A 17174-nucleotide genomic window follows, 5' to 3' on the forward strand; every position below is an offset into this window, starting at 1 on the left:
TGTGTCTTTCACATATTTCACATGTGATTTTAATGTGATTGCACATGTGAAGTTCATGTGCTTTTTCTGTATAGAAAGATGGTGAGCGGGCCTACACAATGACAGAATAAAAATTTTTGGTGAAATATTTCTTTAAAGGGATACTCCACCCCAAAATAAAAATTTTGTCATTAATTACTTACCCCTATGTCGTTCCAAACCCGTAAAAGCTTAGTTCGTCTTTGGAACACATTTTAAGATATTTTGGATGAAAACCGGGAGGCTTGAGACTGTCCCATAGACTGAAAAGCAAAAAACAGTGTCAAGGTCCATAAAAGGTATGAAAGACATCGTCAGAATACTCCATCTGCCATCAGACGTGCAATCTGGGTTATATGAAGCGATGGGAACACTTTTTGCAAGTGAAGAAAACAAAAATAACGACTTTATTCAACAATTCCTTTGTCAGCAGTCTCCTCTGTGTGTCTCTCCATATCACCGTATGCTGTGTATGCTCTTCTGTGTAATCCACGCCACAAGGATGCGCTGTTTTCTTTCAAATAGAAACAGCGCATCCTTGGCAGAGGAGACTTCATATAACAGATTCGTATAACACAGATTGCACGTCTGATGGCAAAAGGAGTATTCTGACGACAACTTTCTTACCTTTTATGGACCTTGAAACTGTTATTTACTTGGCAGTCTATGGGACAGTCACAGGCCTCCCGGTTTTCATCCAAAATATCTTAAATTGAGTTTGAAGACGAACTAAGCTTTTACGGGTTTGGAACGACATGGGGGTGAGTGCTTAATGACAAAATTTTCATTTTGGGGTGGAGTATCCCTTTAAAGCTAACAAGACAGTACATTTACATAATATCTCTCTCAATCACACACACTCGCAGTGTGAACTTCAAGGCAAGCATGCAAAGACACGATCACACACACACACTCACATGACGCACATACCATAAAAAGAAAGCTCATAGAATCAGGAGAGAACAAATGATGTGTGCTATGGAAATAGATGAACGCAGGTTCCTTAAAGAAAAGATATGAACGTTAAGAACTGTAATGTGAAACAACTGAAGCGTAAAGCGTCGTAAAGAGGAAAAAAATGAAAAAGAACACAAAGATTTGCTCTTGTAGTGCAGCAGATGATCGTAAATTCTGCATTCATTCCTGGTGTCTGGATACTAGACCCATATTGGGTTTCATTAAAAATACTATTGGTCATGTAACGGAGGAACAGGTTAGCCAGACATGAGTGACCGCCTCTTGATCACCCCAGTGGTTTCCATGGCAATTGAGCCCCACAGCGTTGTGAATTAATCTAAAGAAATATCATGGACTAAACTACGTTCCTTGGGTGAATCTTGTGGGTAGTTGCTGCAAAGAAGCATAGAGCTGTCAACAACAACACTAAATGTTCAAAATAAATGCTCCAGATGCTCTCTGTAGCTTCTATCACTTAGTATGAAAAAATAGGAGGAAAAAATGTTTTATTTATAAACTTCAAACGACTAATGATGAAGGGAAAGGCTCATCTGACTATGCTTACATCAGCACAGCCTAAAGCTCTTTTTTAGGCTGCCAAAGAGCAAGTGGTACGTACATACAAGCTGAAAGGTCTCAAAGTGCATTCTGTCCTCTTTTTTGTTTCATGAGAGTTTCACCTATTGATTTATTCACCCCATAACTGAACTATTTACACTTTCCTTCTCTAGCTCTCTCTCCCCTCTTAAGGTACAGTTGGGTCAGTCTTGGGGTTGAGATAACATCATGGATTCCTGTGGAGAGCAGGGACGTACTGTGCACTGCATAGACCTCTTAGACTTATCAGGGAGGAGCTATCTTTGAGGAGCTCTGAGGAGCTTTCTTTCCTGTTTACTTCATCCATGTTGGAATGACAAACCATAGCAAGAAATGTCACTATAAAAACATCTATCTGTTTCATACCCATCTTGTTCTCTGTAGGTCCATGAAGCAAATCTGCAAAAATCTATTATAGAATAATCCATCACACTATAAGATTACAACACAGCCACTGCAAATAAGTATTCATATAAATCAACTGTTAAACATCTCTCAATACTGAAAAACAATACCGAGATTGGATCATAACTGACATGACGACTGTTCTATACCGCTCTCCTCAAGTCTTGTTCTAGCACATGATCAATTGTCACTGTAGGTAGGCAAGTAATTTACAAATAGTATGAACATGAATATGAACATGAAGATTAAACAAATTTTTCTTGTACACTGTACAGTGGGTCAATTTTGCAATTTCTTTTAGCCAATTGCTGAGAAGGTGATTTTTAGTGGATGTATGAAGTCAGCTGCATTTATTACATTGACTATGGATGACAACAAGAAAGTGTCTAAACTCTTTTTGTCTTTTCTTTGAACAATATCTGTTGCATAATAACTTGGGGAATTTTTTTTTTTTGCAATAAATGCAAATAAGTGAAAAACAAATGAAAATATATTAAACATCTAAATAAGATATAAACAAAATGAAGCCAATTGGTTAAGATATTTTGGTAACACTTTAGAGAAGGGAGCACATATTCAATATTAACTTTTTCTTATTAGCATGCATATTACTCACATATTTGTGGTTTATTAATACTTATAAAGCGCATATTAATGCCTTGTTCTGCATGAACATATTCGAGATCCCTTAACACTTCTCTTTACATGACTACTAAACAACTACCTTACTATCAATATGCAGTAATCAGGCATTTATTGAGGAGGTAACCCTTTATTAATAGCAAATATGTGTTCCCTATTCTAAAAGGTCACACTTAGTTTATTTTAAGGACCAATTCTCATTATACTTCCTATTAACTATGACTTTTGCCTCAATAAATCCTAATTTGCTGCTTATTAATAGTAAGGTAGTTGTTACATTTAGGTATGGGGTAGGATTAAGGGATCTAAAATATGGCCATGCAAGATAAGAAAATATCATTAAATTTCTAACAAATAAAATAACACCAAAAATAATTATCATAATAAAACTAGTTAAAAGTGAGAATTGGTCATTAAAGTGCTGCCATATACAGTGTTATCAGTAATTTGTTTTATAATCTAAAGTCAATTATACATACCTCCTAAATGAATAATCATTTGAACATGTAAATGAGTTTGGGAGATAAAATGGACAACGGAAAAGAATCATCATGCAATATTGCAACAAGTATTTGACCTGTAACTGACACACAGACAGTGGAACAGCGCCACCTGTTGGTGAGTAAGAGATCAACTTGTGACCCCATGTGGGTGCCAAGCAAATGCTAAGTTTAGTCTCTTTCATGATCTCACAAACAGACAAGATTAATGTTAAACTAATATAATGAAAAGAACCACTGTGATGTGGGATTTTGCAGCTAATGCAGTAAAGAAAACTACAACTTCAAAACACCTTCCTTTCATTAATTAACATACTTTATCAGCCTTATTCAGGTTGACTGTACACTATTAAAACTCATGCTGCAATGATACCTCACACCTCTTCATCAGCCATGGCTGCTGCCACCAGTGTGAGACAGACGTGGCATGGTCTCAATGTCAGCATCACTCAACTAGAATGCTCCCATATCAATAATACAGCCTGGAATTACCTTAGCAACTACATTTATGCATTACTTTTATTACAACCTCAACAAAATATAAAATAAATTAATTTTAAAAAACTCACTACACAAACCAAAAAATCCAAACATAAAATTGAACAAAAATGCCACTTTTCCTTATGAAGACATTCAAACATAAAATTGATGTTGATGTCCATATTATATAAGCTGTGCTAGAAAGAAACAAGCAGAGAATGAAAAACAATTCCTTCAAGCAGTGAACACAGACCAGTGATGTCTGACATGCCTTACTGTTTTTAGCAGACCCTGAAGCTGTTGTCACAGATGATGCATATAACAGCTACAATACTATTCTGGGAAATCCAATCAATGTTGTCTGTTTTGTTGCTTTAGGCCTGTGGACATCTTTGGGCCTTTTAGCTCCTGTGGAGCAGTTCTGGGGATTTACTTTATCTGAGAAACTGTGTTTTTAGAGAGTTTAGTATTTCACAAATAGTCCAGCCAATAGTCTGCTGAAGAATATTTTAATTTCACCCTCATGTCAATCCAAACCTGTATGACTTTAATTTCATCTGTAGAACACAAAGTATCATATGGCTTCTGAAAACTTGGAATACATTGTGTGAGTTATCCGCAATACAAAAACGACTGTTCTTTATAGGTTCTTTAAGCATAGTAACAGTTTTATTTAAAACCATATCATCCCAACGAACCCTTTTGAAATGGTCCTTTGTGGTAGTGTTTTGAACATGCAAGTGCAACCATCTCTCTTCAGTTGAGGGTACTGCCCAAATTGTGAAGGGCTCATGCTATTTTGGCTTCAGAAAAATAATTGCTTTTACTTAAACAAATAAAAGAGAAATGATGTTCAGCTATTGTTGTTCCACAGAGGAAAGAACATCATATGGGTTTGGAGCAACATGAACTGATGACAGAATTTTCATATTTGGATGAAGCATTTCTAAAATTATCCTGATCAGATTAATATCAGTCCTTTGACATCCACCGCCCGAAACTGCTGCTGGAGTCGCATCAAAGGCAGTCAGATCAGAGCAGAAGCTCACAGCCGTTTGAATGGAAAGTTTTCCACTGGGAGATTGATTCAAACCCAGCACTGTATCTCAATCTTCTCATCTCAGGGTCAGTTTTAACATGTTCCCTCCAAGCAAGAAGCAGCAGCAAATGGGAATGAGGTATTTTCAGCCTGGCTACGCATGTCACCTAACTGAAAGAATTCTTTTAGACAGTGAAGTGTTTGTGCAGTTTTACAGAGTGACAAAGCAAAACTATAAGAGCAACAGTACATTTTAAACATAAAATGAGTAAGAATATCAGTGAAAATTTTTTTACATTTTTTTTTTTTTTGCAGAAACTTTGTAGTGTAAATTCCTAGTGCAACTGAAAACAGCAAGAAAAAAAGATCATGCCATGTCTGATAATAAGAACAAGGAAAAAGTGATATCCATTCCAAGAACATTAGTTTTCGCCTGCAAGGACTTTTTGCACAGACAACAGTTGTTTGAACAACACATTCACCGGCTCATTAACCAGTGTACTACACTTGTATCAAATTTAAAATCATTACTTAATAATTCTTCCTAATCCTGAAGATCGCTTACTGTTGTAATTCTGAATGCATTTCAATTTGTGGTCAACTCGTCTGGAATGAGGTAACCTTGAAAACAGAAAACAGAATCGGGGCCTTAAACAAATTCTCTTACCTTTTTCTCTGAATCTTTCATTCTTCTGCAATCGTTTGATTGCTGCGGATGCTCTCGAAGGTTCTTCACCCCCAACAGCTTCTTAGCCCACTCGTCCTTCTGCATATGGAGCCGGTGAGGCTGCGAGGCGATCTCGCCTGCAGCACGGTAGCGGTCGGCTGGAATCTTACTCATGGGTGGTGGCAGGGTGCTACAGTTAGCACTGGACCATCCGTCTGTGGACTCTGCATAAGACTCCTGATCACTGCTGTGCCCCTGACGCCAGTCTCTCAGGACATGAACTGGCAGCCAACGCTGGCCTGATGCCCCCGTCACCTTCTTCCCATGGGCGGAATAGTGTGAGCGTGAAGGAAGACCTGACACATCCAGCCGTGAGGAGGAGTTTAGATGCCTGCCAGAAAGCAGAGGTGGGTCTCCGTGGGAATGTGGATGGGGCTGAGGGTGATCTACAAACTGGTCTGGGCGGTAGCCATTACGATGTGAGATCGTCGGTGGCGGTGGTGGTGGAAGACCTCCAACTACAATATCCCTACGAGATCCCCCATAGTCCTCCCATAACACTGCGGGAACAATTAGATTAGGGTTTGCGCCCAAGTCAACCAAGAGGACTCGGTTGTTCTTCTCCTCTGGCAAGAAGTTGCCGATGCCACTGTCACTGTTGCTGCTTGTGCTGTTGTTCTGCTGAGCATCTAGATCACCATCGAGGAAAGCTCGAGCTCGCATACCCTCTATAGATTCTCCCATATCACGGTAAAGCACTGACACAAACTGTAGAAGCGGCTGGGAAGTCGGTGGGAACTCCAAGCAGCCACCGGTATCTGGGTCTGGAGTGCAGTCAAAGCCAAATCGTCGGGCTACACCTTGGTGGATCTTATGATGACAGAGTTCAGGGTCTACAATAAAGACGTGACAAGACGTACGCAAGCCTTGCTCCTCCTCACCGTGTCGATTCATGGCGTGGTCATTTGTGGCTTGCATGGTGACAAGACCAAAGAAGCGACGGTCGTCTGGACACACGGCACTGAATGCTAACTTCTCTGCAGGGTAAGTGGCTAGAACAGCGCCTCGATCGTTGCACAGCTGTACACAATCATGCATGACTTTGAGCAGCACCAACGAGTGTACTTTTTGTTCTGCGCGCAGACGTCGCATACAGCCACGAATCGCCTGCAGGCTGTCACTTTCCAAATTGGCACTTGTTGAAGCTAATTCAATAGATCCCAAGTATCCCACAACCATCCCAACATTAAGTATACCCGCAGAGTCTGCATTTTGCAACAGGGCAAATTCATCTTGCTGTTCAAACATATCAACGAACACAGAGTCATCATTGAGCACTTTGGCCATCTCCTCTTCAGTGAGCAGGTTAGGATCGCTCTGTCGGGTGCCAGCGTTACCGTACGAGATTTCTGGCTCTGAGAGAGCCCTGGTTTTAGAAGCAGAGGCACAAGCTACTGCCTTCTCCGAGCTGCTGGATGAGTGGCTGGAATTTTCAAAGATCATGTTAAAGATTCCACCAGACTGCATTTCTGCTACTACACGTTCTGCACGGTTTATGCCGAGTGTCTTTGAGTCTATCTTTGGCCGCAGCCAGTGGCTCTTGTGGTCATGGAAGCCCAATTCTTCATCGCTTGAACATGAATCTAAATGTGCACTTTTATGACTGCCTTCAGCGATGACCAAGTGTAGGACACCTGTACAGCGGCCAATCAGCTTGACAACGTCCTCGTGAGATGCTTTGGACACATTGATGTCGTTCACGCTTAGTATCTGATCTCCAGAGCGAAGGCCTACGTAGTCAGCCGGACTGCCTTTCAGGATGCAATTCAGCACACATGGAGACTGACCAGATAGCGTGAAGCCATAGCCTGTTCTTCCCCTCGCAACCTCCACCCCTCTTATGCGCGCAGATGGCTGGGCATTCACACGCCTCCTGCCTTGCTCTGATTGTCTGAACATCCTTGCGTCAATCCCTGTTTTACTCTCTTCTGACTAGGGCTCACAAAAGCAGAGACAGTGAGTTTAATGATATCATCCTTCCGGCTCCAGAGCCCAAGTCTAAGGCACTAACGAAATGCAAAAACTTCATTAATACATTAACAAACAAAAAATAAAAATAAAAAAAAATCATTCATTAATAAATTAACAAAAGAAACAAAAAAATAAAATAAAATCATTCAGCAGGTAATTTCAGTTATTAAAATATGCATTTCAAGTTGATTAAATTATTAGGGATTCATTAAAACATTGAGAATTGCAGTAACTGTTACTGCTTCGTCATGATTATTGCTTCATTTCAGAATAGGCATTTTTTTCATCCAGTTCCATTTAAAAATACTAAAATTGAGATTTTTCCATCTTCAACATGTTTTCAATTGTTTATTATATATATATATTATTGTGGCTTCAAATTAGAAATGTCCAGCTGGTGGACTGATAAACCAATGCATATATATGGAACCAACATGACTACAAGGATTCAATTTATAAGAACTTGGAACCTGTGTTTTCAAAATATCTTTTTGTCATGCCTTCATTTGGCACTGACCCACATAACTTAATGTTATATATAATGTATGTAAAATATAACGATATAGAATTTAAAATATTCTTATCAAAAATAAAATACAAGTCTTTCTGGACATTTATATGCACTCGTATATATGCAATATGCATTTTAAAGGCGGAGGACGGTGCTTTTGAAAAGTAGCGTGGAGTTAGCATTTATAATAATAAACATGAAACTGATAGGATGGAACACTGACAGGATACACAAATTCACAAATGTAATAACGTTAATGTTTGTCATCGATATCTTTTCCTTAGTTTCCTAAAAGTTAAAGTTAAAGTTACAGATGCGAAGAAGACTCATCCACTCTTGCTATCGGTCCCGCCTTCTTTTCCCCATTGTTGGAATACCCACGCGTCAACATGTGTAACCATGACAATGGAACTGTCTCTAGACACTTCTCATCGCTCATTGGTTTCCATGGCTGTCAATCATCTCCACAACGACCCCAAACCCAGTTTGACGGAGACTTGCCAACTGACCACAAAAGTTATGCTACAGGTGTCCAAGTCAACACAAGCGAAAAACGACTAAGAGTAGAACACCACCGTGCACGTCTAAATACCTACTACTTTCCAGATGAATTTAATATTTGATACCTATAGAGAGCCGAGCTGCCTCGGTGTTGGTTTTCGCGAAGAACAGCTGGCCAGCGAGCAACATCTAACGGTACTGAATTATCGGCATCAGTAAGTTAGCCAGATACTGACTAGAATAACATATAGAGACACAACACGTAAAAAGCTAAAAAACGATAACATTTTATAGATCCGCATGCAGTTAAAAAAGTATATTGTACCTAAAAGGTTTTAATATCCGAAGAAAGTACAAGAAATTCCCATGGCTACATTGCTAACATTAGCCGCCACTTCCCAAAAACTTTCCTGTGAGGAAGAAATAAAGAAATCGTTGCATTACAGTACAGATATTACCGAGTTATAGATCATAGTTATATATTTGGTAATTAAGTGTTCTTACTTGTGACGGATGTGTCCCAACCTGATGTGAAGTTTAATGACATGGTAACCTTAGTGCTGCATAAGGAGTAAACAAAAGGAGAGGGCAGCTGGTGTGTGGACAGCAGAAGCAGGAGGAGGAGGAAACTACATCAGTTTTCTTCTTCTTCTTCTTTAAGGACAGCAGCACCGGTAAAGGACTTTACGTGACATTGGATTTAGGGCTATAATTTATAGTTTATCTTCAATGTTATATAGATGTGGTGTTTTGAGATATATATACCCTTCCAAGTTCACACTAAAACCATTTAAAGTAATTTAAAAATTGTTATTGTTCTTTAAATAGGTCTGTAGAAAGTGACAGATTTTTTCCACCTTAGGTGTTTCCATAACACATAAAAGATGGGATTATCAAGAGAGATATGGGTTATTTTATTTTAAGATTATTAGTAGCAAATAATTTAGTTAGTAATTAACACTGCTGCTGTTAAACTGACATAAACATAAATGTAAAAGTCGATTTCACACAAACACACACAAGCCCTGGGCTTGGAATCCCCCATTTGTTCAGAACAGAAAGTTAATAACCTGCGCCTTTCAGAGGATTACCAGCATAAACTCAAAAACATCCAAATCCATTATCGAGCACATCATAAAACATCCTACCTTGGAGTAGAAAATGTTCAAAGCATATAGGTAACTGTAAAATAAAAAAGGTAATAATGATTCAAAAATTTTAATCACAATATTTCATGTCTTTTTAACTACTTAAGGGCCATGTTCTTTGAAGGACTATTTTTCTAAATCTAATGTGCATATCAAATACCTAACTGTCGCATTACAAAAATTATAATGATAATTTTCCCCTTTAAAACTCCCATTCTGTGTAGAATAAAGTTGAAAATAACTGACAGGCTAGATTTAGATTGAGTCACTAGTTGACAAGCCCCACAATATGTGATAAATGAAAAATGCAATTGAACAAACTGAAGATTTTACATCTTTTATTCATTTCTATAATATAGTACTTTCATGATTTATGACAATTTAAAATTGTGATAGGCGCAGTAGTACCATTGATTCTGCAGTATTTCACGTTTGGTCCAACCATGTTGGTGGTCTTTATGAAAGGCATTCAAGTTATTCCAGCTGTACGTGACCCCTAACACTACTATCCTATTTAGCCCAACAAAACTGAGATTTAAAGATCTTCAAAAGCCGCTAAAGATGTGTTTCAAAGGACACAGTATGTTTACTTGCCTATTATGTAAATCCATTATTTTGAATGGTTCTATAATCTGTTGATTTGCAAGAAATCCTGCAGGCATGGGGAGATATTTACCATAAATTTAAATTGAACCTGACAATTCATTTCAGAAAAGTAAAGGCTTTTCATTAAGCAGTGAAAATATTAAGTATTAATTGCTATGTAGATGTTCTGCTTAACTAAGACAAAGCAAACATTTCATCAAATCATAATAAACATATACATACTAGACATGACCAGCTAGTTGTCTCCATGGAAGCATGCAATGAATCATGTAATTTGCCAAATTCTTCTGTTATTGGTAGTTACGGTTATGCGATTTCCATGTAGACTGAGCTGCCTAACAAACACAAGTCACCTCGTTTCAAATGTTGTCATCACATAAAATATTGACTCAATATTGAAAGCAGACTAAAGCATGCTTCAAGTTAATATACATCCTCATCTTCTCAAATAGACTTATATTTACACTGAAGGTTTCTATGCCACCCGATAATTTTTTTTTTTTTAATCTCTCAAAAATGAAATGTTGGGTTATTGCACACATTCGGTTACAACAGCCTTTCTCTTTACACCATCTCATGTCCACCAACAGGTGTTGTCATGCACCACAGTTCATTTATTTAATCACAAATAGTATTTCTTTTACACAAATTGTACATTGATGTAAACACACTGTAGATTAAAATACATCCAGTCATTACACTAGATCAATAATCATATCTTTCGTCCTGAGCTTTTAAAAGAAATTGAACAAAAAAACTAAAGATGTGTTTCAAGGGACAGTATGTAGATTTGAGCTGCAAATTTCATATGCATAAACCATCATCTAAAAACTTCTCTATGCTAACTGCTATGGCTATTTCAAACCCTGTCCATACAAAAGGACTTAAGAGATACACATTTGTGATCTGGTTTTTCTCCGTCTTAAAAAAAAAAAATCACTTTAAAAACAACAAATATAGACAGCCAAATTTTAAGAGGAAAAATAAACTTTCTTCCAGGCAATTTACCCCTCTTACTTAGTAAGTCAAACACATTTTACATTTAAATACACAAAAATCTTATCATACCCATAGTCGTACGTACCCTCTCTTACATTAGAGGGGATATACAAATTCAATTTACAATCTATTTTCGCTTCAAGTGCTAGCAAACACAGAGCAAAGCAATGCGTCGCACATGCAAAAGGAATTATTTTAAACTGAATAAGTAGCGAGTGTATGAAAGTGAGCATCTTTCTGAGAGTATGGACTGTTGGAGAGGAGGGTAGAGACTGACATTGTATAAAATACCCAGATGTATTGATTTTAGCAAGTTTGGACAATACGTAACTTGGAGTAGCTGAACTCCAGGTCTGCGGACTAAAAGATCTGATCTTGGATCTGCTGAATTCTGGAAGTGCAGGAGATATTTTAATAGTGTTTGCATCATGTTTTTAAGAACATTCACTACAATATGTTCTTTAGTCAGTTTGTTTATAGCTGAAAATATATTAGAATATAAAGTTACTAATGATGGAAATGCATTGTCAGTTCTGACCGATAACCTCAAAGTTTTGCCACTGTAACATTCTTTGATACCAGATGAAGAGCATTTATACATACAAAATATAGAGAAGACAAGCTTGCATCCATATAGACTTTTAAGACGTTAAGTGACATACCGTGAAACCAGTCAAATATTCTGATGGTAGCAATGCTTTTCTTTTTTTAATTACAAATTCTGGTGTGCTGTGGTTTTTGTAGCCACATACTTGAATGGATGTGCAGCCCTGCTTGGATTGGTCCCACTGTCTCTTATAACTACGAACTACTTGGGGCAATGTCCTCTGGTGTATAACGTTACCGTTACTGCTCCATACATCCAATCAGAGATAACTGTTTGTTGTTGCCATGCATCCTGGTGTGTAACGGTCTGATAAGTGTGATGTCTTCTGCTCGGGTACTGTTACCATCTTTTTGATGCCTAATTTGCAGTGGAGATCCTAATCATACAATATGGTTTTCTGTATTATAGTGACGTGTCTTGGTGAATGCTCTGCAAACAGCAAAGTAACTGGTAATATGGACTACCAGGTGAAGCCACCATCTCAAAGACCGACTGGAAGGACCTGCGGTCTAACTCCTCGTCGATCTGGTGTCGGTAGAAATCCATAGCTACCAGACAAAAGAGGCTAATGTCTACTGTGTCGGACTTCCCCATGCGACTGATGACATGCGGCAGGCTAAAGGGAAGACGTTAAGGAAAACAAGGAGGAAGAGAAAAAAGAAAAGAAAGTATGGAATAGGAAGTGTGCTGTTACCAATACAAGGGGTGCAATAACTACACCAACTGAAAATAATTTGTTAAAGGATACAGGGCAGAGATCCACTGGCTGGTCGAGGCACTGACAAAGAAACAAGACAGGCTCCACATTGCCATGGCGACAGGCGTCCTCTGTGTGAAGTTCGACAGCGAAAGTAGCACCCAATCACGCACCATGGAGGACTGCCCAGTTGCATGAAGTGTCTGAAATACCTGTATCGAGAAATATATGCCCTTATATGAATATATAGTAAAAGCCAATGAGATCCAATTTTCCAAACTGCACTTTTAAGAAACAAAAGCATTTAAGATCACAGAGTACCCCGTCATTAATTACTCACCCTCATGTCATTCCAAACCCCTATGACCTTCGTTCATCTTTCATCTTTGATTTTGCCATTAATCATTTTGCAGCCCGGAACACAAATTAAAGATATTTTTGTTGAAATCTGAGAGCTTTCTGACCCTCCATAGACAGCAACGCAACTGACACGTTCAAGGCCCAGAGGACGTCATTAAAAATAGTCCACATCAGTGGTTAACTGTTATTTAATCGAGTTACAAGAATACATTTTGTGCGCAAAGAAACTACGGCTTCATTCAACAATTTTTCTCTTCCTTGTCTTTGACGTAAATTCGCTAGCATACCACGAAGCATACGTGTGATGCTGCTGACTAGGGTTGCAAAACGATTAATTGCATTCAAAATAAAAATGTACATACTGTATTATGTATATATAAATACACACACATAATACACACAAAAAATTGTATGCATATTTATACTTCTATATAATTTAAATTATATATAAATAAATATCTTTATATATAAATCGAACATATTTTTCCGTAGTATACAGTATACATCTTTCATCTTTGATTTTGCCATTAATCATTTTGCAGCCCTATTGCTGACACAGGAGCCTTGTTTACAAGCAAAAGGAAGATTTTGCCATTAATCATTTTGCAGCCCTATTGCTGACACAGGAGCCTTGTTTACAAGCAAAAGGAAGATGTATACTGTACATAAATTGTAGAGGATGACTTGCAATTTTTTGCCCAGCCATACTTATTTGAACCAGAATATACAGAAGATTAACTAAAAGAGATGGATGTTCTACATCAGACGCATGTTGGAAGTTTGGCAAGGAAGAGAAGAAATTGTTGATTAAATTCGTTTTTGTTTTCTTTTTGCAAGTTTTCACGTAGCTTCATAACATTACGTTTGAATCACTGATGTCCCAGGGGCTATTTTAACAATGTCCTTACTTCCTTTCTGGGCCTTGAACGTGTCAGTTGCGTTGCTGTCTATGCAGGATCAGAAAGCTCTCGGATTTCTCCAAAAAATATCTTAATTTGTGTTCTGAAGATGAACAAAAGGTCTTACGGGTTTAGACATCTTCCGGTTTTCACTACAAATCAAAATAATAATAATAACAACAAACTACAAAACACACCTATATAAACATTTTAAGAATACTTTTCCCATCAACTGGTCACAATGCACAACACTGCTGTATGCTGCATCAAAGACACGTGTGCACACTGATGTAAACAAGCGGAGCATGTGAGAGACGCACATTCACTCTCTGACAGCAGATGGCGCTGAACAGCAGAAATGCAGCTGTTACCCTGCAAACAAAGCAGCTGCGCTACTTTCTGTTTCTGAAACTTGTTTAAATTATTTAAATAACCATTCAGCACAGGGCCAGATACTAGCACGGCTCCAGCGCGGATGATATTTACTCAGACTTTTTTACATTGTTGATTCTGGACTACAACATGCCCTAAATATTGTTTGAAAAGTGCTTTGATTCATTATTGTTTCACACTTTACGTTAGGGCTTCATTAGTTGATATTAGCTAATTCATTAGTTAAACATAAACTGCCAATGAAAAAAAATATTCTAAACATTTATTAATCTTAGGTAATTTCAATACTTAATAACACTTTATTAAAACCAAAAGTTGCGACTGTGTTATTAATGAGCTAACATGAAACTAAGAGTTGCAATTGCAGCCGTTTGTGGAATTATCTTCCTTGCTAAGGCGATAGTTTTGAACAGGCTCCAGCGCGGATGAATCTAATGTTTTGAGGAGTATGTGTGGCAGTCAGTCACTGCACCGGTATCGGCCTAAAGTAAGGCGATAGTTTTGAACACTGGCTAGTTATGTACTTGCTCAAATATTGATTTTGGCTAATTTTTAACCAAAAAAAAAAAAAATTCCGGACTGCAGCTTTAACTAATGAGATCTTATTGTAAAGTGATACCTACTGGTCTTTATAATTCTTTTGCACTTTAATCGGTGTAAAATCTTTAACTTTATAAATTTTTTGTATATTGCTTTATGGTATTTAAATGTTATTTTTGTTATAAGAAAAAATTTATTAAACCTGTTATACTGTATTATAACACTTTTTCGCAACTCAATTTCGTGATTTCAAATACCGTATACCATGATAAAAGCATTAGCAATTAATTGAGAGCGACATGAGGGTGAGTAATTTATTCATTGTTGTGTGAACTTTCCCTTTATGTAAGATTTCAAAAAAATTCTGCACCCAAAAGTGGCACTTGCCTTGTATACCACTGTAGCCATGAATTGTGGGTAAGGCTGCTGATTGGACAAGAACTCCCCAATGACTTTGTTCATGACGTCCTGCAGTGGGAAAAAGTCATCCAGGAACTGAGGAAGGATGCGGGCTACCACACGCGCCTCACTTGGAAAGCCTTTGCGAATCCTGCGGCAAGAATTTCCCCCAGATGAATAAGTGGAATACAAAAAAAATGGTTTTCAGTTAGGGTAAGTTTCTTCAAAAAGAGACATACGTACCTGTCAAACAGGACGGATACGCGCTCCATTGCAACAATGACCGATTCGCTGTCAGGAGCTGTGTGGTCTGCATCAGCAGGGCGCCCAGGACTTCCCTTCTCCTTTCCTGTTGGGTAAAATTAAGGCCACCAGTTGAGGAACCGCTCCATAATGGATCCACCCAGATAAAACTAGATTTCTATACAACCCTAGATAACCAAAGTTAATTTGAATGTTAATCTTCTTATCTAGCATTTTCACTTCGGTTTCACAGGAACAAAATGAAACAACTTGTCACATTAGACACTTTTTTGCTGAATTCATACTGAGGACTGGGCTACTATGTGCTCTGTTAGTAGGGTGAGCATCTAAGGTGAGTCTGTTCTTATGGCTGTTGGGTGTTAGTAGGGTGGGTAAGTATTAAAGATGAAGCTGAAATGTGTCCTGCCTTCCTCTCCAGCCACACCTGTGTACATGCAGGTGAGCATGAGACCCAGGGCAGCCATGGCACGGTGTGGGCTGGGCATGTTCACACGTTCAACGCTCAGCTTCACTAGCGTCTCTGCGTCCATGCGCGACAGCTGCTCAGACAAAAGCAACCGCTCCAGACCTCGCAGAATGCAGTGGTAGATGATGGATGGTGTGGCCTCCTCACTAGCAGACAGCATCATACAGCATATCTGGAAATGTTGAAAAGGTACAAGAGTAGCGAGAGGAGGATCAGTGACGTATCAGTGTCCATGAATAGAATTTTTTCTTTTTTTTTTTTAATGTAGTACAATTCCCATAGCTAATTTTACAGTGATCACAAAAAAGGTTTTTATTTAATTAAAAATTAACCTTATTTAACAAACTATTATTTTTAAGCTTTTTTCCCTTCTGGGGCCTGATATGGAGGAATTTGGGTCAATACTGCTAATTAAACAATATTTTGCTGAATGTGTTTTTGTGCTGGCTGGAATAGGACAGTCATGGATAAGTAAAGGTGACAATAAAATCCCTGTTTTAAGAAACGATTTATTGAATCATTCAAATCAAATGATTCGTTTAAAATGGCTGATTCAATTAGAGACTAAACAAGTGAATGGACCGTTGAATCACTGGCTCACGATTCATTCAAAAACAGATTCATTCAAGAAATGAAACATTGCGTTTTATACAACACTCTACAATGTTTTATAAAATTATTAGCATATTTATGTACTGATATTCAGAAAGCACATTGCTTGTGCAATGATTATAAAAACAAAAACTCATACAAGGGTATTTTTTTTCATCACTTGAATTATAAGGGCATTCTAACTGCATTCTAATGGGCTTCCTCGCGCAGTGCATGCTTCTGGACTCTCAAGATGTGTTTTTGTTTGTTTTTTGCAAAGTCGGTGACATATTTGTCAGCTCTCCTATCGTCTCTCAGTCCCTCACAGTCACACATACAGCACAATGACATTATGTCAGGGGAATGTCTTTAAATTCTAATCAAGCAAAAATCATACCTTGTGTTGTCTTCTTTTTAAAGAATTTCAAATGTTGAGCATGAACCATTTTGCACGAAAAATGACAGAAACTTGCTTCAGCTTGTGCGCCATTATTTAGTTTGTGAGAATTTTAACATTCAAACATGCACAATAAATTTGACAAAAACTCAAGTTTCTTTATTTTTATTTTTTTATTTAGCTTTTTTTAATGAAACTTACTCGTAATTCAAATGTTGAATACAGAATGCATGAAGCTAGTGGTGGCTGGCAAAAAAAAAAAAAAAAACCCCGCTGGCAGGGAAAGAGTTACTATATCAACATACTATATTTTTTTTTTTTTCCAAAGTGTAGCCTTTACCCACCTGAATGATCCCGGCATTGAACTCAGACCCTACATCCAGGGGGTAGTTCTCCATCATGTAGAAGGCCACCGCACACATCACCAACACATGCTGCTGGTTGTGTAAATTCACACATC

The 17174-nt window shown here is 38.0% G+C and overlaps 2 protein-coding genes across 3 annotated transcripts in view; both read right to left on the reverse strand.

The window, feature by feature from the left end:
• Positions 1 to 7378, reverse strand: part of rgs12b (regulator of G protein signaling 12b) — a 46772-nt gene extending 39394 nt beyond the window's left edge. For both annotated transcript variants that reach the window (XM_042716608.1, XM_042716609.1), the window contains exon 1: positions 5306 to 7378. In XM_042716608.1, coding sequence (XP_042572542.1) covers positions 5306 to 7264 — 1959 coding nt within the window. In that variant the 5' untranslated portion in view covers positions 7265 to 7378. The remainder of the gene's footprint in view (positions 1 to 5305) is intronic.
• A 3315-nt stretch (positions 7379 to 10693) lies between these two features.
• The window catches only part of LOC109098746 (huntingtin-like), a 44786-nt gene continuing 38305 nt past the window's right edge, over positions 10694 to 17174 (reverse strand). Inside the window, 6 exon segments of the mRNA XM_042717581.1 lie at positions 10694 to 12324; positions 12457 to 12617; positions 14985 to 15147; positions 15240 to 15345; positions 15685 to 15898; positions 17059 to 17173. Coding sequence (XP_042573515.1) covers positions 12111 to 12324; positions 12457 to 12617; positions 14985 to 15147; positions 15240 to 15345; positions 15685 to 15898; positions 17059 to 17173 — 973 coding nt within the window. The 3' untranslated portion in view covers positions 10694 to 12110.

This window comes from Cyprinus carpio, chromosome B1, assembly GCF_018340385.1.
Source record: "Cyprinus carpio isolate SPL01 chromosome B1, ASM1834038v1, whole genome shotgun sequence".
Lineage (NCBI taxonomy): Eukaryota > Metazoa > Chordata > Actinopteri > Cypriniformes > Cyprinidae > Cyprinus > Cyprinus carpio.